We start from the raw sequence: 23407 nt of genomic DNA, 5'->3' as shown, positions 1-23407 counted from the left end.
GATCTACACCTGGTCCTGTCAGCAGCTATTCTTGGGGCCATCTCGAGGGACAGACTTCTCTGTTTTAGGTCCCTCTCCATGTTACGTCTCCAAGTCTCCTTGGGGCGGGATCGCTTCCTCTTTCCTTGGGGTGTCCGTCGCAGAGTCTTCTGGATCATTATTTCATCAGGTCTGCGACAGACATGCCCCAACTATTGCCATCTTCTCCTTTTAATGAGACTCTCCAGAGACTCCACTTCAGCTCTCGCTCTCAGGTCCTCATTTATAAAAAAAAAAGTAAAAAAGCGAAGGACTTGAACCAAAATTATTTTTTTTACTCATCTGATTTTGATTAAAAATGCATTTTTTCAATTCATGACATCTTGAACAAAACAATAATTTTTAGGGTAAAATTGTTGAATTTGAGAACACTAACGAAAGAGTGATAAGATGGAGAGGCTTCGAATAGGAACAATTTTTTTTAAAAAATAGATAAAGGGGACGGATGCCTCCTAATGGTTTTGCTATTACGCCATAGTAAAATTGAGTTTTCCCCCAAAACCAAAGGGATTTAGTCATAAAACGTGTTGACTGTTATGCAATGTTTTGTAATGGACGGGCCTCTCACATTGTGACATTTTATTGACGTCATTTCAAAGAATTCAAAATGTAAATATGTAAATTATTGACATGTTTTTTATAAAATGATCTTCATTATCATCCTGATCAGCAGCGTCATCTCCCTCATCATTGTTATTTTTATTGTCATTGTTATCATCATCACCTTCATCATTGTTATTTTTAATGTCATTATCATCATCACCTTCATTATTGTTCTGCTTATTGTCATCATCATCATCACCTTCATCGTTGTTCTTTTTATTGTCATCATTATCATCATTACCTTCATCATTGTTATTTGTTTATTGTCATTATCATCATCACTTTCATCATTGTATTTTTTATTGTTATCATCATCATCATCATCATCATCATCATCATCATCATTGTTGTAACTTCACTCCAGCACGGTTTCCTCCTCTGGGTCTTCAAAAAAGTCTGCCGAAGTGATAAAAAATAGAGAGGTGTCAGTTATGCCATATTGGGATAAGGTATTTGAGTGGCTGTATGTGTCTGCGTGTGTATCATTTGGATACACGCCTGTAGTAGAGATATATATGCACAAAAGTAACTTTCAATATTACGGTAAATCATTAATGTTTGAAATCACTGGTCGCATTAAAAATCTATTTAATTAACCGAATTTTTGTTTTATTACGTTGGCTGGGTAAAATTGATTTTAGGAAACCGTGTTTGAGGTAGAAATTAGTTCAAGGAAGGATTGAAATGACAACAAAGAATAGTTAGGAAAAAAAAATCGGGACATTCGAGTGAGCTTGAGGAGAGCTTGAGTTCAAGGAAGCCATGCTGGTGTGTAGCCTATATCACTGACATTGTACACATACAAACAACAGTAAGCAATTTAAAATTTTTGCCAATATGAAGATGAATTTGTCACAAATTTGATCTTTATTTGTTTATGTTTTTATTTATTTATTTATTTTTTGTTGGGAGTACTGAGTTGTTTTTATTTTTTTAAAAGGGCATAAAAATTTCAATTAAAATTTATTGTTTCTCATTTCTAAAATCCAAAGTTCATGTCTGTGGCAAAATTCCACAAACGTTTTTGTTTCCCATTCGAACAGAGGTGATACGTTGAGGCAACGTAATACACGCTGTAACTGTCTGTGCTCAGATAAAATATGTGTTTATCTGGGTTTAGTTTTTGTTTCATTTTTGTCAAAAGTGAAAAAAAATGACAGGGACCTTCTCCCGTGTTGTGTGTGCATTGTGGGACAAAACTATCAGTATCAGGTGTCCCTTGCTATCTACTTTAGTTTCTTTTATAATCTTCACGAAGTCTCAGGTTTGAGAGATTTTGCCAAGATGAGGGTTATTTAAATCGACTGATATTTGAAGGATAAGTTTTCTGGCCAAATTTTTTAATAAGTGTTTTTCCAAATAGGGCAGTTAACTGGTTAAACATTATTTTGTTGTTGTTGTTATTGTTGTTGTCTGTGACAGATCTGCATAGAACTTAAGTTCTGATGAAGGTCATTTGCCATTATTGTTAGTGCCTATTTCTCTGACATATTTCTATCTAAATCGTTGTTGATAAAAATGAACTGTTAAAGTCTTGTTTGTAATTTAAAATCAAATGTATATTTTTATACAAGTCCTATTTTTAAACGACTGATTTTGATAACATCAAATCATTGTAATTTGTATCATTGCCATTATTATCATTGGATTGTTTGTTAGGAGGAGGAAGAAATAAATGAAATTATTTTGATGTCCTTAGTGTGATACGAGTCATAGAAATGTACGTTCTGTCACCAGAGGTGTGACTTCCATCTCTCTATGCCTGGGTGGGTTTCTGACCTCCCATAGTGGGCACGGAGGCACTTGCTGTGTCTTCTATCCCTCTATATCTGTTTTCTGAGTTGCTTTCTGCCTTTGTGTTGGAGTGGGATTGCTTGCTTTTGTCCTGACCTTCACTGCAGTCCTTCTTTGAGAGGGAAACAGTCGAATGTGTAGAATCAGTTTAGGGAGATGAAATTTTTTTCCATGTAAATCAGCTCTCTGTTACGCATTGATGTGTTTTTTGTTTGAATGTGTTATTGGTTTGTAAATATTTGAATGTGTTCCTCTTAGTGGAACCTTGTGCTTATGTCCAGATGATCTCAAACTAAGTACCCTATAATAGTGAGCAAGGAGGCACTTACTGTGTCTTTTATCCCCCTATATCTGTTTTCCAATTTGCTTTTTGTCTTTGTCTTGGAATGAGATTACTTGGTTTTGTCTTTCCCCTGGAAACGGTCCTTGGCGTAGAGGGAAATAGTCAAATGCATAGTTATAATTTTGGGAGATGATATTTTTTTCGTTGTACATCATCTCTCTGTTATGTATTGATAGTTATGTTTTCTGTTTAGGATATATTCTATCAACATTTGAGTGTATTCCTCTCAGTGGGATCTTGTGCTTGTGTCTGGATGAGACTTTTAGGTGATCTCCACTAAGTAAACTGATAGTGTGTTCTTGGAACCTACATCGGTTCCCTATTTGAACCAATTCCCCTACTTTTTCTTCAGTACTTTTACTTGTAATTCTAGAATTTTTTCACAATACTATTTTCTTACTTTTTACTGATGGAAATGTGTCGCCGTAAAACCCCTAAAAACGGATAAACAAAACGAGCTGTTAAAGCTTTGGTTGTGATTTGATCAATACTATTGTGTGTGGAGGGGGGGGGGGGGGGGGTCAGGATCTCTTATAGCGTTTTAGTTTGAAAATTGTTCATGAAACAAGTTTTGACTAGAATATCAAATGTGATCAGTCACAAAAGGTCCCGTTTTGAGTGGTGTATAGTTTGTGTCTTTGGAAAAGGCTGTTTCTCACATTCTGTCACTGTACTCAGATTTAAAATGAGTACCTGCCGAATAACAGCGCTGTTTCTCTCTTTCGGAAAACTAAAATTTGCAACATCGTCTAACAGGCGTCGTGTCTCGTCCTACATGTAAATATTGTGCTATATAAATGCTTAAGGCATTATTTTTACAGATCACAAAATGGCATTTATTCATTTTAATAAAGTTGATTAATCTCACCCAAATTTCGTACTTTAGTTTAAAAATTCAAAGGTAAAAAGAGTAAAAGTAGACCAAGAAAAACATATTTGAATAGTTTGAACAGCTGTGTGACAAAGAAAGAGTAGTAATATTAGTTTTTTGAGGTTATCTGATCAGAGAGATGAATGGCGTACCATGATCACCGATGTCTGGCACAGACTTGGTACTTGAAGAAGAAGAAGTATGTTAAAAAACATCGGAATATTTTCCAATCGAGTGTTGGATGGAAAAACAGTCAGTACTAATTGAGTCTCTTTACCGGAGTTCGGCGCTCAGAAAAGTTCAGGAAATTTTTGCCTTTTTAATCGGCCTCCCTGTTTGAAAGGCTGTTAAACTTTAATGAATGACAACAGACAAATGATTTTATTGAACGTTACGGGTTTCCCTTTTATTCAAAAACAGATGTAACAAACGCGTAAGAAATTGGAGTAAAAGGATGGTTTAAAGATTATAGGACAGAAGTAACGGAAAAATGTTGTTGTTGTTTCATTAGGGATTTGTCAAGATAGGCGAATGGTGTCCGCATATTAAATATTTCAAATGGGGTTTTTATAACTTGGGGCACTGGGAGAAGTTTTATTCATTATGAATAAAAAATAATTAAGTACTTTTTAATTTTTTTTATTATTATAATAATATGATCACTGTGTGTTTTTTTGTTTATTTCAACGCTCAATGGGGCGCTCAATGGGGATGTAAATCCGATGAGAGATTGATTGTGATGAATGAATGAGGTTTTGGTGGAAAAGATTATATTTTGGTTTTGGACTTTTGATAACTTGGCTAAAGGTAGTGATGGATTTTGTAAGAGTGTTAGTGTTAGTACAACACAGGCAACTGGTACTGTATGAAATGGAAATGTTGTTCTATATAGTATGCTGGGCGAATGAATGAAACATTGTTAAGCTCATTGAGCATGGTGTAGCCGAGGAAATGCGCTGAATAAATGTTCATATTTATTTTTTTAATTCCATCTTTTAGAAAATTGCAAGTTACAATGTGTAAATAAATGAATGAATAAATTGTTGATAACAAAATGAATAAGAGGTTGTGTGTTATTTTGTCTTTGAAACGGAGAATGGATTTACCAGAGGTGTGATGGTCCAATGGATAAGGCATTGCTTTTTTTTACCCTGGGTTCTAGCGCATTTTTTAACCTTAGTTTTTTTTTCCTTGAGCAAGAAACATAGCACTGGTAATCAGAAGGTCCAAGGTTCGATCCCCAGTCAAGGTCGACTGATTTTTTGGGATGGTTTTTTTCTTGTATTTTCTTTCTTGCTTTGTCACTGGCACTTTTCTTACACACTTGTTCAGATCTTTATATTAAACCAGTGCCTGCTCCTTAATTTCTTAGTTTAATTTAGGGGTTTTATTTGGGTACCACTATTTGTTTACATCGTCAAAGAGACGTCATGATGATGATGTTTTAATGTACAACAACAATAACGGTAGCACTTGGATTGAAACATCGCCGATGCCTTCCAGCTCTGCTAAATCTGTTTTCTTTTTCACTGCATTCAACAAGTTTTCAAACGCTTCATGTCCCAAGAGTTTGATGAGAGAGTTCCTTATAACGCCTGCCATCGTGTTGTCACCTTGTGAGTTGAGAGATGAGTAAGTGTTGTAGACATCTTGAACAATCAAATCCAGACTTTTCTGAGAGTCTAGGAAAAAAAAAAAGAATTTCATTGATACTCATAAGTAATATCAAGGGTGTCCGACTTGTTGGCAGCATGGCTCAGCGGTAGGGCCTCTGCTTCGTACCCAAAAGGTACCGAGTTCAATCACCAGCCTCGTTGTGTGGCCTTGAGCAAGTTACCTTGCCCTAGTTGCGGCGCTGCACACTCTGGCTGACGCTTGGGTTATTCCAGTCTTCCCTTGGAATAGACCCAAAAGACAAATTTCCCCTTGGGGATGAATAAAGGGAATTTTATTTATTTATTTAAACCACATAACTGAGTGAGAGAGGTGATTTTGAGGAGAACAAAAAAAAAATTAAAAACAGTGCGGCTTCTGTAAAAACACATGTCACGTGTTTAGATCACATGACAAGAGGGAAGAAAAGTCGTGATGTCACACATTCTTTTCTTCTGGTTCTAAAATCGGAGAACTAACAATGAATAGGTTACATAAAATAAAGTTGGCATAACTATTTCTGTAGCCGTCACGGTGTACAGGCAAATTCTTAGGATTGCAGAGTGAAAAAGGCAGAGTATGGGTGATTTTGACGACCAGAGCGTCATATATTTAACTGACTCAACCCTACAGTTTTTGCTACTTTTCAAAATTGGAAAAACTATTAAAATTGAGCATGTACATATATAGTTTTATTCAACTACCATTAACATGCACAAACTAAAAACATTAGCTTTGCCTATAATTTGTCTCAGAAAAATGAAATAAATAGGCATGGGATAAAAGTAACTCGGGGTAAACTACGGATATAGTCGGTGTTAGGGTTGAGTGAGTTAAAACCTTTGTAAAAATGTGACCCAGAAGGTCAAATAATAACCATATTTCTATAATAATAATAATAATAAATGGCATTTATATAGCGCTTTACCCCGTTGTCACAGGCTCTAAGCGCTTTACAGTGATATAAAACAAAACATATTACAGTACAGTGAGACAAGTGTGAAGGAAACGTGATACGAATTCAATTTAACAACAACAAAATATGAAAATAATATTGCAACATTATGACGTAAAAAGATAAAACTTTAAGCGAGATTTGAACGTTGTCAACGAATCCGAGCATCTCACGTGTGATCGGAGAGAGTTCCAAAAATGGGGGACCGAAAATTGAAAAGACTGTTCATCTATTTTACGCAATGGCTTAGGTTTGACAAGCATTGATTGGTCATTGCTTGACCTCAAGTTTCTATTGGTGACATATATGTTTAGAAGGTCTTTAATATAGGAGGGACTGTTCGTGCTCAGGGATTTGTAGACAACAGTACAAAACTTATAGGCAACTCTTTTTTCCACAGGAAGCCAATGTAACTCACGGAGAAGAAGAGTTGCTGACGGGTATTTTTTGTTATTGCGTACAATGAGCCTGGCTGCGTTATTTTGAGCAACCTGAAGTTTGCTAATTTTGTCTTTAGCTAAATTCGCCCAAAGGGAGTTACAATAGTCCAATTTAGATAAAACCAGGGAATTAATTAAAAGTTCTGTTATATGTTTCGGTATTAAATTACGAATTTTGCTTATTTTTTTCATTTCTATGTACATAGATTGTATGGTGTTATTCACATGGCTTGTCATGGAAAGATCTTTATCAATGATGACGCCAAGGTTTTTTGCTTTATTTGAAAATTCTATTGTGCTATTTCCGAGAGTAATAGGTGATTTATTTGCCTGTTTAAGGATACTCGGCCTTCCACACATTAAAATCTCAGTTTTACTATCATTTAATTTTAACTTATTGTGGTACATCCAAGATTTAATCTCATTAAAACAGCTCGTAATTCGTTGTATTAAGAACTGTAAATTACTAAGAGGTGCTGAATCATATATTTGCGTATCATCTGCATAAAAATGATAACTCAGATTGAATCTGGATATCACACTAGAAAGGGGCTGCATATATACAGTAAAAAGGACAGGGCCAAGAACAGAGCCTTGTGGCACTCCAAAATTTAGTAAAACTTGTTCTGACTGAACACCATTCACCACGACAGTCTGCCATCGATCCTGTAAATATGATGTAAACCATTTAAGGGCAATTCCTTTTATGCCGAACGTATTTTCTAGTCTTCTTAACAAAATGTCATGGTCAATGGTGTCAAAGGCAGCTGAAAGATCTAAAAGGCATAATACATTGATATTGTTAGCATCAGCATTACATAACAAGTCATGAAAGATTTTAAGAAGCGCCGTTTCAGTACTGTGTTGATGTTTGTAGGCTGACTGAAAGGGTTGTTCCAAACTGTTGTTCTTAAGATGAGATGTTAATTGTCTAAGATCTACCTTCTCCAAAATTTTTGACAAAAAAGGTAAATTTGATACAGGACGATAATTGTTTAATATATTGTGGTCCAGTGATGGTTTCTTCAGAAGTGGTTTGACGAGGGCACTTTTAAAGCACGATGGAACTTCGCCAGTCAGTATGGATGTATTTATGATTGATGTAATGGATGGTAATAATGTATCGATGGAGCTGGCCAAAAGCTGTGCTGGTAGGGGATCAAGGTCGCAGGATTTAATGGGGGCTTTTTTTATCAACTCGTTTATGAAACTAGGTGAAACTGGTTGGAACTTATCTAAAGGGGTACCACAGAATGTATTTGTATCTATAAATGGTTCATGCCGATCTAGTTCTGAACGAATGTTATGGATTTTGTCTTTAAAAATAAATAATTGTTTACAAGATTTAGAAGTTTCGAATTTTGAAAGAAAATACGTGGTCTTTGCCTTTTTTATTGTTGTCTTCCAGGCACGAAATGCGTTCTTGAATATTTCACGATGAATCGTAAGGCCTGATGTTTTCAGCAGTCTTTCTGCTCTCCGATACTTCATTTTAGCTTCTTTAACGTCCGACGTATACCACGGAGCATACTTGCGGTTGGTGATGGTCCTTGTTTGGAATGGCGCATGTTTGTCAAGCGTTTCGATAAGACAACTATTCCACTATAGCGTCCGGTCTTTCGTCAAAACCTCGAGGTGCTTGGGTATCATATCAGAGTGAAGTTGTGGCCGATGCTAAAAAATTTTCAAGTCAAAATGACAAGAAATATGAAATTTTGAGTTAAATCACTTTATGATTCAAGATTCAAATGTTTATTTTTAGGCAATTGCCAATTTAACTCATACAGAAAATATTATTTTCATCAACAAATCAAGTATGTAAGTAAAATCAATAATAAAGCAAGGCAAACAATGATAGTAATAATGATAATAACAGTAATAATAAAAATAATAATAATAATAATAACAACAACAACAACAACAACAACAACAACAACAACAACAACAACAACAACAACAACAACAACAACAACAACAACAACAACAAAACAACAACAACAAAATAATATATAATAATAATAATAATAATAATAATAATAATAATAATAATAATAATAATAATAATAATAATAATAATAATAATAATAATAATAATAATATAATAATAATAATAATAAATAATAATAATAATAATAATAATAATAATAATAATAGTAATAATAATAATAATAATAATAATAGTAATAATAATAATAATAATAGTAATAATAATAATAATAATAGTAATAATAATAATAAGTAGTAATAATAATAATAATAATAATAATAATAATAATAATAATAATAATAATAATAATAATAATAATAATAATAATAATAATAATAATAATATAAAATAATAATAATAATAATAATAATAATAATAATAATAATAATAATAATAATAATAATAAAAATAATAATAATAATAATAATAATAATAATAAGGGGTCTCAATAGCTCAGTTACTGGAGTACTCTCTCCCACATGCAAAGGGACCAAGACCAATACCTAGTGAAGTTGGAGATTTTTTCCAACCCCCCACCCCTTGTCCAACCAGCAGTGATTTGGTGGCTGGGTCTGTTATTGTATCCCATGAAAAGAACTTTGCAATAGACTAGCATCCTATCTAAAGGGTAGAAAGCAATTGCTATTGTCCGTTTCATGCGGTAGTTGTATGTTTTCCCATATGACCACTCCTGTAAAGACTGATTGCCTAAATAAGCTCAGAAGACACCATCAAAGCATCGTCTTTCAACTAAGAACACAACACATACCGCTCAACAACCATTTAAGCAAAATTACAAAAGACACATCCCGTTCCTGCCCCCTATGTCAGCACCCCAATGAAACAGTAACACACCACTTGCTTGAATGTCAACCTCTTGAAGACATGAGATGCACATTCCTCCCACCAAATCCAAGCATCAGTAACACACTTTATAGTCACCTGGAACAACTACAAAAGACGTCTAACTTCTACGTCATGGCACAAGACCGAAGGGCTAGAGCTCAGGTGGTCGCTGGTTCTGATAAGTCAGTAAGTAAGTAAGTCCGTTTCATGCTATAAAAACCAAGATAAACTCCGGCTCCTTTGGTCAAAGTTTTGATATTTTACCAGTTTGATCACTGATACTAGTACAGCTGATTTGTGTTCTTGTGGCATGACACTCTCCATTGGTCAGGGTCCATGGAGGTCCACACTTCCTGGAATTCCTGTCTATAAATTCAATCTTCAACATCAAAATGACTCAAACATAAACCCAATTTGACTCAGTGGGTCACAAATTTGATACGGCTATAAATAGCAACTCACCTGACCCACTGTCAACCACGTCATCTTGTTGTGATGACCGTAATTTCTTCCTGTCTGGCCATTCACTTTCAAAGAGGTTGAAACAAGGGGAGGCACTCTGATAAAATGGCGGGAAAATAGAAAAGATACAATTGGAATAATTTTCTTTGTTTGTTTGTTCTGTTTTGTTATTTGTTTTTTGGGGAAGTTTTTTGTTCAGCTATGTGGTCTAGTGGTACGACACTCGCTTTCGGATCAGAAGGTCCTAGGTTCGAGCTTCTCTTGGCACATAGTTGAGTCCTTGGAAAAGACTCTTTACTTACATTCTCTTACCATACTCAGGTGTAAAATGAGTACCTGATCGTTAACAACGTTGTCTCCATCTGAAAATTTGTAATATCGCCTAACAGTGCATGTCTCATCCTATGTTAGTGTTGCTGTTTGCCAAGCCAGGGAACCTTTGTAAAGCACTGAGCACATTTTGGGGATATTGTTCTATATAAAAGCTCAATGTTTTCGAGTTTGTTATTTTCCCCTCATATAAAAAACAATGAAAACATAAATAGGCTACATGAATAAAATACTAGATAGACGACTGAAAAATATTCAGTACCAAATACCTAGATAAGAGCCCTGTAATATAGCCAAGCAGGCTCTCGAATGGAACCCACAGGGCAAGAGGAAATGTGGTCATCCAAAACAGACTTGAAAGAGAAGCCTTCACCAAGATTTGTGTGTCTCCAATCTTACATAGAGTGAGGCAAAGGTTTGTGCCAAGGACAGAAGAAGATGGAAGAGTGATGTTGAGGCCCTATGCTTCGCCAGGAGCCAATAGGCATAAGTCAAGTAAGTAAATTATTTCTCTGTCGTTGATCTGGGATTTTAGTAATGTATTCATGTTTTCATTGGGGTTTTTTTGGTGTTGGTTGAAGAAGAGTTTTGAACACGAAACGTTCTGTGTTTGGTGTTTTGTTCTTTTTTGAAGCTGTCGCTGTATTCATTTTTGTTTATTACTTTTTACAGTCCACAGCTTCCAGCTGCTTAGCAAGACACTTGGTCCCTATCGCTACTCAGTTTGCAGTGTGCTGATGTCTGGTTATTTCTGCCGCCATAAGGCAAAGGGATGTAAGCACCAAGGTAAACGTAATGAGCTATTTATATTATGGGGATCCCCGTTTCATTGTGCACAATACTATCTGGTTTATGAAGTAATATACGATTCTTTCATCTCTTTGTATTTATTAAACGAGTTATTTTTCTCGTGCCCAATAACACAACGAGTTTGCAAGTTTTACGAGTACTTCTATTCAGCATAATTTGTATCTTTCTCCTTCTGCTTGAATGACAATTTGACCCAAAACTAAAAACGTTGGATTTGTATTCATGCGCACTAAAAGATTATTTATAATTACCAATCAGCTGTCTTTTACACCTAATTTCACACCAATAAAATGTTCAAAAATATTCTGCAATCGTTGAATAGATTTTTTTTCAACATGTTCAAAGCATTTTTCAACGATTACGTATTTACTAAGAAATGATGGGGTTTTCCAATGGAAATGCTGGAATAATATGCAATATAACACTACCAGAAATACAAAATTTTCAAATTGAAACACATTTTGAACACATTTCCGGCCATAACGCTTAGGCCCTTTTATCATAAAAAGGCAGATTTGTCTAGGTCATTCTTCAAGATAAGTCCTAAAGACAAATTTCCCCATTAAAATAAATAAAGGGAATTTCTCCAACTCACCCGTTTCTCTTTGTGGTGCAAGAGACGCCTTGGGTTCCCAGATGGATTGCCGGCCGATGCCACGGCCCTTTGGCCATCTAAGGATTTATTTTTCTGCCTGTGAATCATGGCACTGAGTTCCGGTGACCCCAGAGATGGCCTTGACCTTTTTGGATGCTTGACGATGGTGTAGGTGGTGCTGTCCACACAATGCTGAAGATTCAACAAGAAATGTTAAAAGATTGCCTTACATTTATACAATAGCACATCATTCAATAACTTCAAACAGCTTGTTTATAACATTAACTATTTATTTCAACTAACTCAAACTCCAATCAGAAAGAATAACATTTAGATTGTGTACTGCCAAAACATGGAATGGTCTCAAATTAAAAATTAAAAATGCTAAAGATATTAATAACTTTAAAAACGCCCTTGATAGGAAAACGTTTTGCTTTAAAATACATACATGAATCAGCATCCATTATTTGTCAATAATAAGAATGGATATTTTTTGTTTGTTTGTTTATATTTTTAATGTCTTCTATGCTTTCATCTGTTTCTCCCATTTTCATATTTTTATCTCGAAGAACATGCAATGTGTAACGTCCAATATATTGTTAGTTTTGTTATATTTCAGGAACACTTGGTCCATTTTAAAGACCTAAAACTGATATGATAAAGTTTTTACACATCTTTGAATACAATGAAAAAATATATCCATATGGCAATGTTTAATCGAAACTTTTAGAGTACTGATGTTACAGAACCAACCTTTGTTTTATATTTGTTTTTGTTTTTACCTTTGAATAAATCAAGTCCATTTGATGAATGTGGTCAGCGGTCGGTCTCTTGGATGGATCAGGATTCAGTAGAGATTGGACGAGCTTGTGAAGAATTTGTCCACAATGCCTTGATGGAATTCCAATGGGATGGGAAAGGGGAATACAATAGAGACAAAGGCATTTGCAATGTCTGTTTGTTTTTTAAAACTCCCTCCATCCTAACACCAGTTATCTCAAGATTTGACTATTTATACTTTTACTCCCATCCTTACATAGAGAGAATGAAGTTGACGTCACTCAGATGTTTGTTATTGCTTTTTGCTATCCATGTTTATGAGTAACTCCCACTAAATTATATTTACCAGACTATAAATGTTCAAGGTTACACATAGTTTTGTGTGTTGAGCTTTTTAGCTTTATATAGCACAATATCCACTAAATGTGCTCAAAGCGCTTTACAAGGGGTCCCTGGTCAACAGCAACATTTAACATGTAGGACGGGACATGCCGCCTGTTAGGCGATATTACAATTTTTCGGCAAAGGCACCGCTGTTATCGACCAGGTACTCATTTTACACCTGAGTACAGTGAGAGAATGTAAGGAGAGAGCCTTTTCCAAGGACTCAACTATGCGCCGAGTGCGAGGCTCGAACCCAGGACCTTCTGATCAGAAAGCGAGTGTCATACCACTAGACCACATAGCCACACATAGCTGTGTGTTGGTACATTACACTTGTGGATGGCAATGTTGTGAGCTTTTTAGCCAAGCGCATACTATCAATACACATTTTTATGAGACAAATTAAAAGCCTATTATTAGCAATGACTTGATGAGTCACAAATGTAGTAACATTTTTTTTTAATATCTTAATTGTGCGGCTATGTGGCCTTGTGGAATGACACTCGTTTTCGGTTCGGAAGGCCCTGGGTTCGAGCCTCTCTTGGCACATAGGGAGCGTTCACATATTACGTCATGAGCTAGGGGGGGAGGGGGGGTCTACCAAATGTTGACATGTGTTGACATGGGGGAGGGGGGGGGGTCAGACCCAAGATGATGTCATCAAAACATAGGCAAATTAGGCCTATTTTATTAAATGCAAGAGCTTCAAAAATGGCATTCCAAATAAATTAGCAAAAAGGTGAAAAATTAATTAAATGATGGAATCATCAAAACCGATTGAACTGCTCAAACTGCTTGCTACCATTCGGTTTTGATTCTGAAAAGTTTTCTTCATCAATCATTTGATTTGGTTGTGTCTAGTTTATTAAATATATTTTGGAGTTTTCATCTGAAGAATGAGTAATAGTATTAGTAATATACATCTCTATGAAAAGTTTGTTGATGCCTATTTAAAGGCACATCCTGATGACAAGCGCCAACTTGCATTGGCAAAGGCCCAAGCATTATGGAATGGGCTTAAGGCCAATAAAGTTGTGGACAGAGAAAAAGCTGATAACATGATCATCCAATGGCGTGCAAAGGCAGCAAGCATATCTGCAAGAAAAATTGGAATGTGGGCTGCCCTAAATGTTCATTGTATCACTCCTCGATCACAGCAATGAAAGACCATTCACGAAAATGCGGCATACAAGAAGAACAGCAAATGGGAGAAAGTGATGACGATGAAGATGAAATTGATGATACTATTTATAGTACATTGCCAGAGGTCAAAGGCAGAAACATTTTTGAATCAATTAATTTTATGTTTGGAAATTGAAACAGAAATTCATTCCACTAAAAGACTAATATGCTATAAAATAATTTGCCTCCTATACTATTTTAAATTACACTTTCTGAAAGTTTTTTAATAGCACCTGCACCAAGTAGCCTAATTTAAATAATGTTTGTTAGATTTTATCTTTGCAAATTTAAATTTTATGTCCCATTGTATCGTAAAACATAAATTATCAACAGTTTCTGAAATTAATAAAATGTCTGAATGTGTTTTATCAAACGTTGATAATCAATGTTTATGGTTTGAAAAATGAATAATAATATTGTGAAATTAAAGTTATCTTTTAGTTTTTATTAAATTAGATGACGTCATCATCTGTTGGGGGAGGGGGGGGGGGGGGTCAGGTCAATGATGACTAGTGATGACTTGGGGGAGGGGGGGGGGGTCTAAAAAGGGCAAATTTTTGATGACGTAATATGTGAACGCTCCCATAGTTGAGTCCTTGGAAAAAGCTCTTTTCACACATTCTCTCACAGTACTCAGGTGTAAAATAGTACCTGTCTGTCAACAGCATTGTTTCTGTCCGAAAAAATTGTAATATCGCCTAACAGGCGTCATGTCCCATCCTAAATGTTAAATGCTGCTGTTGGCCAGGAAGCCCTTGTAAAGCGCTTTGAGCACGTTTAGTGGATATTGCGCTACATAAAAGCTTGATTTTACAATTATTTTTTTAAATTAATGACAAGGATACAAGTATGTAAATCGAACAAAACCTTATTTTCTACACATTTTTACTTGAATTGCTCATATCTTGACACAAATATTAGCCAATGTCCAAAATGTCTTACACGGGTATTGGGCTGTATCGCGCTAATTCAATTTTGGTGGCCAGGACTGCCATGTTGAGAGCTGTGAAAGGAACGGTCAAACAGCAGAGTTCATACAACACACAGCCCGCAGCCCACATATCACTGGCATAGCTGTAGCTTGGAAAATGTTCAGGAAAGTATTGTGCAAATTTCCAAGTTATGAATTATATTCATAAATACTTGAATGCCACAGGCTTGAGGCTATAAATAGAAATACAAACAAATAAAGAAAGAAATCTCTTTCTGTACATAATGAAAAGGATTATACAGTGGTGCCCTGTCAATATAATGTCTATTGTTAGCTGAAAAGGGTTAACAATGGTAATAGTAATAATAATAATAATAATAATAATAATAATATAATAATAATAATAATAATAATAATAATATAATAATAGATATATAATAATATATGATATAGATATATATATGATATAAAGATAATAAAAATAATAATTTAATATTGTATTAAATAAAATAAATATATAATAATATATAATAAATAATAAATTAATAATAATAATAATATAATAAATAATAATATAATAATAATAATAATATATAATAATAATAATAATAATAATAATAATAATAATGATTTCTACATAACGGTGCTGTTCCCCTTAAGCAACTCACACGGTATTTGTGTTTGAAAAAAAAAAAGGATACGGTTCTTGTCGACAAACTTCAGGACTGAGATAAAACGGTGTCCCAATCAGGGTCAAGGCCTTTTCCTTGTGACTCAAAAACACTCGGGATATTCCAAAGTCTCCAAGTTTTAAGGTCTGTTTATCGGTCAAGAAAAGGTTCTGAGGTTTTACATCTGAAATAATAAAAAAAAACAAAATTTTGAATTAACGTTCTCTTTCTTTTATCCATTGGGTGGAATTTGTTTTTAGGGTGATAGCTGCAGGTCAGTGAAACAAAGTAAGAAGTGAGTAGTCCTTCAGAGCCATTAGGCCCAAGGAGCAGGAATTTATCCCGGTTTCTATAGTGTGAAACGGACAATAGCAATTGCTTGCTATCCTTTGGATAGGACGCTAGTCTATCGCAAAGTACTTTCCGCCAAATCTAACTCAGCTACCAATTCACTGCTGGTGGACAGGGAGGTCAGAAACCTTGACTGCACCCGGGATCATCTTGGTCCCATTGCGTGTGAATCGAGTGCTCTACCAACTGAGCTACTGAGATCACCAAAGTGAGAAATAGGAGTTAAGATTTCCTGCTGATGGGCACAAAGCAAGGTGCTTACAGCAGGGCTCTAATCTGGGACCTCTGAGTATAAGTTCATTGCCTTAAACACTCGATCTTGATTCTCTCCCCTCCCCCCCCTCCCCCCACCACTCGTCTTCAGACATATAGGTCATTAGTTTGAGTCCTGCTCTAAACAGCACAAAGTTGAGTGAGTCCTTGGAAAAGGTTCATCAAACAAATTCTCTCATTGTGACCTGGTGTAAGATGAGTACCTAATAGGTAACAGCATTGACTTTGTCCAAAGAAAAAAAAAGAAAAAATGGTAAAACTCATTGCAAGCGTCATGTCTCGTCCTACACGTTAAGTGTTGTTGTTGGCTGTGAACCCCGTGTAAAGCACTTTGAGCTCGTGGAGTGGATATTGCTCTATATTAAAGTTAATTGATTTTTTTTGTTTGGTCATTTATTTCTTTTTTTGCAGGGGGGGGGGGGGGGAGGGGGGGGGGGGGATGTTCTTATATCTGTTTCAGGCATGGAAACAGTGAGTCAGTGAGCTGAAGTTAATGATTGCGGTACATTTTAACTTTAAAGATTGACTTACCCCTATGAAGAATGCGCTTGGAATGAATATAGGCAAGGGCTGAAATGAGCTGTGAAAACCATTTTAAAATCACCTGTTGAGGAAAAGAACAGGAGCCATAAGAGGTTTGCGTATGTCAATCAGGAATTCGTTTTTCTAAAAACAACAAAAAAACATGAAAAATGTTCTCGTAAAGACCATATTATATGAAAATATTTCATGCAAGTTTCTCATCACCCTTAAATCATAAAAAAAGATAAATACCCATCTAGCTTCCCCTTAACTGTTGCCTTTAAACAACCAATCATTTCATCTTTTAAAAATAATCAACTCATCAATACCAACTGAGGTCAGCCGGAATATTTCAGAGAGCCGTTTTTCCAGATTTAGCCTGACAAAGGGCATCCCTGATCAATGCAAGTCTGTACAACCTGAACGTCTCAGTGTGGCTTGATTTGCGGCCATGTGGTCTTGTGGTATGACACTCGCTTTTGGATTGGAAGGTCCTGGGTTCAGGCCTTACTCGACGCATAGCTGAGACCTTGGAAAAGGCTCTTTACTCACAGTCTCTCACCCTACTCAGGTGTAAAAGGAGTACCTGGCTGTTAACAGCATTGTCCCTGTTGGAAGAATATTGTAATTTCGCCTAAAAGCATCAGGTCTTGTTCTACACGATACATGCTGCTGTGGGTCAGGGTTATTTATCATATATTGTGCCATGTTGGACATTTTATAATTTTTCTGGCATTTTCAGACTTCAATAAAACTTAGTTCAATAATTAAAACACGACTGGCTCACATTTCCACATAATTTCCGGGTACGAAGCAAAGACCGTGCCGCTGAGCCACGCTGCCCCCAAAGACAATCTTATTTTATTATTTTTTATTTAGAGAAAAGAGCTACAGCGACATAATCACCTCATCTTGGAAGTAGAGCCCTCTCCTGTCTGAAATCTGTTGGTGTAAGTCTCCTGAGAAACACAAGATCCAAAATGTGGTGAAAATCGAACAATTCTAAAACAAAACACGATGCTAAAGTGTTTTTCTGAAATGGGGAGAAATTGTAAATGCATCCACCACTTATATATCCACCACCCTAACAAAATAAAGATCCTTATTGGAAGTTATATTTTATAGTATAGTATAGTATAGTATAGTACAGTATAGTATAGTATAGTATAGTATAGTACAGTATAGTATAGTATAGTATTGTATAGTATAGTATAGTATAGTATAGTATAGTATAGTATAGTATAGTATAGTATAGTGTGTCCGCGAATTTGGTTTTCAGTGCCTTTGCTGATCTAGGGTGTGGAGGTTTAATTCAAGATCAGCACTTATGTATATTTATTACTCTTTGTAATGTAAGTGGTGGAGGTATTTGGAATTTCTCCCCTAAAATGTATCTGGTGATGGCCTGATGGGTGGAGGGTTGAGTTACTTTTGACAGGATTGGATGAATGTGGGAGATGAGACAGAAGAACATCTGCACTATTTCATTACTGAGCATGAAACTCAATGCAATCTCTCTCTCTCTCTCTCTCTCTCTCTCTCTCTCTCTCTCTCTCTCTCTCTCTCTCTCTCTCTCTCTCTTCTCTCTCTCTCTCTCTCTCTCTCTCTCTCTCTCTCTCTCTCTCTCTCTGTCTCTCTCTCTCTCTCTCTCTCTCTCTCTCTCTCTCTCTCTCTCTCTCTCTCTCTCTCTCTAAGGACTAGGATTGATTTATGCGGCTAAATGGCCACTACTTGGGAAACATTACAATTATATAGTTGGGTGAAAAAAATACTAGAAAACATGACAAATGCTGATGATAATGACAAATTACAATGCTACACCTTCCTCAAAAAAATGTATAGGTAAGCCTACATCGAATATGCCTTTTATTTAGTAATTAATATTAAATTAACAAACTTTTGTCCTCTGGATATAACTTCAGGGATTCCTCATCGATTGTCATATTAGTGGCATGTCTAGAATGGAATTAAGTGTCTAATCAATACAAATTGTTATGGTGGATGATCTTCCACTTCAGCAATTTGAGGGATTCATTAGGTATAACGCAATTTGCATGACAATCAATCACTTCACAAAGAAGGGGAGATGGGGAAAAATTTTCATATAATATTAATAAAACGAAGTGACAATTCAAACTCGAGTCTGAATAGTCTCCCTTGGCTATTCGGACTCAACGTCCAATGTGTGTGCACAGTGAAACACAGTACGGCAGTGGCAGAACTGATAAAGAAATATAAGAGTTCAGAAGAAATTCTGTTTTGCTCGTGTCAATATGACTTATGAGTCTCATAACCCCTGCTTCAGACTGTAGAAGAATTGTTGCCTGTCAAATACTATTAAAATAAGTTAATTTTTTAAAATTGTCCTGATTTTGTTTGGACATCACGTCGTGTTGTTAACAAAGCTTTTTCTTTAGGCCGCAGTTACTTTAACTGACTTTTTTTTACCTTTGATCAAAGATTTTGTCATCAAATAAAGCTACTATAATTGTTATTTTGATTTGCATCAATTCTTTTTAATTATCAATATTCAAAAAATATTTTTTTAAATAACCTGTTAATTGCACATGCGCATTGGAATTGGAGTCCGAATAGCCACGGGAGACTAATCAGACTCGAGTTCGAATAGTCGCATGTATATTTGATATCGAAGTGACTATTCTCATCCCCCTAGTCTAGGATGCTAGTCTTCATAATAATAGTAGTCCACAATTGTTGTATGTTTAATCCAAAGGTTGTAATTCAGTAATTTGTTAAGTTTCTTGTCACAAGTTGCACAATTAAAAAAATAATCAATCAAATACAAATCGCAAAGAGCCGGCGACGTTTTTTTTCGGTAATCCAATCGGCCCGGGGGGGGGGGGGGTGAGAATAGAGGCAGCCTTTAATAATACAAATAAATTTTGGAAAAAAAAAAGTTAAAGCAAGAAACACTTCTTTTACAATGTCCCAAAATCACTATATATCATTTGAATCAATAACAACTCTGAAGATTTGTTACCCATTGATGCGTGTTCCATCACTAAAGAGAGTGTTGACATTTCTTTATCTACAAACGAATCACGGTAGGATATAATGTTGGGATGTTTGCATCTGGACAATATCTGTATTTCCGTCTCAGCTTGATCAATATCTTTATGGTTGAGGCCTCGAAGATTTATTTCTTTCAAAACTAAATTTTTATGACCTAAATTGTCAGAAACCAACCATATATTGCCAAAACTACCAGAACCAATTTTGACAATTTTCTCATAGCCACCACCCGCCATGATTGTTTACGATGGAAACGGAAATGGAAAGAGTGGGTGCGGTGTAGTGTTGGGTTATTTGATCGCTTTTACTCGATCGACGACCGAGCGCCAAGCCACGAGTCAGTGCTCGATCTCAATGCCGGAAGAGCGAGTTAGTAAAACGATCACTCGATCGTAAAACGATCAAGCGGGTTGTGAGCTTGAGACGATCTTGACACGTGAGACGAGCTTGAGACGATCAGGATTCGAGCGAGCGGAGGGGTAACGAGTGTTTCGAATCATTTCAAATTCAAACGATCACAGTTTGCCATCCGATACCAATCGCCAACGTTTGCACACGGTAGTCTGTGGTTCTTCCACAGCCCTCACTCCTTGTCAGATGTTAGTGTGTCTGGGTGGCAGTGGCAGGGAAATTCGTATAGGTGTATCACGCGTGTGTGACAAGACTTCATTAAACCTACTAAAGTTTGACTATCACACACACATACACACACATACACACACACACACACACACACACACACACTAAGGCTATTTCTATGACACACACGCATCCCTCTATCAATGAACACTCCTACAGTAGTGCGGCTATGTGGTCTAGTCATGACGTAACTATAGGTAGTACTCTAGTCGACCATGGGTCTCGTGCATTATAATGGTCTAGTGGTATGACACCCGCTTTGGGATCGGAAAGTCCTGGGTTTGAGCTTCGCGCTCGGTGCATAGTTGAGTCTTTGGACAAGGCTCTTTACTCACATTCTCTCACCGTACTCAGGTGTAAAATGAGTACCTGGCCGTTAACAGCGTTGTCTTTGTCTGAAAAATTGTAATATCGCCTAACAGGCGGCATGTCCCGTCCTACATATTAAATGTTGCTGTTGACCGGGGACCCCTTTACAAAGCGCTTTGATCACATTTAGTGGATATTGTAAAGCTCAATTTTTAAAAGTAAAACATTAGCTTTGAATATGGAATGTTTCAATTTTAGATGCCTGTGTATTCTTTGTTAGTTCCCATCATCATCATCATCATCATCATCATCATCATCATCATCATCATCATCATCTCATCATCATCATCATCATCAGGGGCAGCGGTACGGTCTTTGGTTGGCACCCGAAAGGTACCGAGTTCGATCACCCGCCGCTGAGTGGTCTTGAGCAAGTCACCTTGTCCTAACTAAATTTGCGGCGCTGCACTGCGGCTATCGCTTGGGTTATTCCAGTCTTCCCTTAGAATAGACCCGAAAGACGAATCTCCCCTATGGGATGAATAAAGGGAATTATGTTTAATTTATTTATCATCACCATCATATCAGCGGGATCATCATCATCACCACCACCACCACCACCACCACCACCCTAATAATAATGGATAAAATAAATATCAACACATTTCAATGTAATAATCAATCTAAAATCAATCAGTGCTCCTAAAAGACCCTTTGATTTCTTTGTCTAATTCGTTCCATACTTTTGGAGTCCCGACAAAGAAAGATTTTCAGCTAACTATAGTTTATATATGGGAATATTAATCAGTCGTTTATATTGGAATCGGAGTTGTCTAGCAGGTGTATTAGTTCAAAGCGCATTTCCAAGGATTTACCATGCTCAATGAACTTCACAATATTTAATTTAATTTATTCCTCCGGCACGCCATATCGACCATACATCCATTTCGTACAGTAGGTACCGATCGCTGTTTGGAGTCTTTTTGTATTAAAGCTCTTTACAATACCCGTCATTGCTTATAAGATAAGAATACATTCACACCTGAGTCAAGTGCCTGACACACGGACTTAACGTCTGGATCACAATTTTTAACAATCACTGTCACTCATCCGGCCATTGACAAGGCTTGATTTTGTGACAAGAGACACCGTACCACTGAGCGACCGAACAAATAATCGCCATCTGCGCCATCGTCATCATTATCATCATCCTCATCACAGCCGTAACAGCCAGCAAAACCACAATCATCATCTTCGGGTCCGGTCTATCCGTGTGGGGGGTGGGGGTGGAACCTGCTAAAGTATTTCATTTTTTAAACAGAAACACGATAATCATCATCATCATCATCATCATCGTCATCCATTGTCGTCGGCATCGTTATCATCGTGTCCGGGCAATCCGTGTGTGTCTGGGTGTGCAACCTGCTAAATATCATTATTATCTACCTACCTAATAAAAACACACCATTCTTGTTCATTTATTTTTCAAATAATAAAATGAAAGGCACGACCTTTCCCGCACACACAAGAGGCGATGACGACCAGTGACAAATTATGGGAGGTGGGGGCGGCCGACAACTTTTGGCGCGACATAAATATGAAATGTTAAGGTGACAGCGGGATGATGGTGGTGGGAGGGGGGGGGGGGGTCGGGGGGGTCTCAACCCTTCACTATCAACAACTGTTTGATGGCGTGTGTGTGTGTGTGTGTGTGTGTGTGTGTATGTGTGTGTGATGCGACGAACGATCATAATCAAGGCTGCCAGACAGCCAGATTTCTTCTTGCCCAAGTAGTCAAATAGACCCCAAATAGCCAAACACCACAAGCATTCTGACTCCCTTGAAAAACTCATTTGTTTTGATTAACAAAACAATCGACTACAGTTGGATAAACTTATCTTTTCATTTTTTTTAAATAAAAGATTTTTTTTTAAAAATGAATAATAATAGAAAAGCGTTTCTTAGTAACCAATTTTGAACTTGGCCATCTGGCAGCCCCCATCATAACCAGCTGCAGTCAAGCCAGCCACAGACATAAGAGAGGGAGGGGTATGTGAAGTTTCCTGTGGCAAACGAGTTACTCGTGTTTTTTTTTTCAAACGAATCACTGCTCGATGACGTCACTGACTCGAAACCCGCCCGAAACCGACTCGATTTTAGAGGACTCGATCGAAAACCCGCTCGATTTGATCGTTTCAAACTCGACCCAGCACTAGTGCGGTGAGTGATTCGAAATGACTAAGTAGCGTAATTGGGAGCACTAACTTAAAGGTATGTTCGACAAAATACAACCTTGTCATCATTTTCAAAACGCTCTCCTCAAATAAATCACTCTTTGCTCTTCGCAAATCTTTGTTTGATTATTCAAATCAGAAATTATTAAAGTAAAGATTGAAAACTTATACATACGTCTATAGCACAGACGGCGCGGTTCGCACACCAAAATGGACAAGGCCATGAGTCGTTAATTTGTTGTTTGTTTTGTTTAGTTATGACCCTCACTTTCTGATCGGAAGGTCCTGGGCTAGAGCCTCACTCCACTCATAGTTAAGTCCCTTAGAAAAGTCTCTTTACTCACATTCTCTCACGGTAGTCATGTGTAAA

At 36.6% G+C, this 23407-nt stretch overlaps 1 protein-coding gene across 2 annotated transcripts; it reads right to left on the bottom strand.

The window, feature by feature from the left end:
- Positions 1–4030: 4030 nt before the first annotated feature.
- Positions 4031–23297, bottom strand: LOC144975276 (serine/threonine-protein kinase Nek6-like). Of its 2 annotated transcripts, none has more exons than XM_078919212.1 (9): positions 19824–20110; positions 17729–17781; positions 16832–16904; positions 15707–15860; positions 15017–15154; positions 12511–12619; positions 11729–11920; positions 9994–10090; positions 4031–5332 (listed from the first exon to the last, which is right to left on the bottom strand). In XM_078919212.1, exons 1-9 carry the CDS (start codon positions 20089–20091, stop codon positions 5079–5081), a joined length of 1338 nt encoding a protein of 445 aa, XP_078775338.1. In that variant the 5' UTR covers positions 20092–20110; the 3' UTR covers positions 4031–5078. The 2 variants fall into 2 exon arrangements, with proteins under 2 accessions (XP_078775338.1, XP_078775339.1); XM_078919213.1 differs by lacking the exon at positions 19824–20110 and adding an exon at positions 23213–23297 and having other exon boundaries at positions 4947–5332.
- Positions 23298–23407: the final 110 nt, after the last annotated feature.

This window comes from Berghia stephanieae, chromosome 6 (assembly GCF_034508935.2).
Source record: "Berghia stephanieae isolate SIO BIC M18660-M18661 chromosome 6, UCSD_Bste_1.3, whole genome shotgun sequence".
In the NCBI taxonomy this organism is placed as follows: domain Eukaryota; kingdom Metazoa; phylum Mollusca; class Gastropoda; order Nudibranchia; family Aeolidiidae; genus Berghia; species Berghia stephanieae.
The sequence above is the reverse complement of the archived record's forward strand: the minus strand, read 5'-3'. Positions and strand labels throughout refer to the sequence as shown.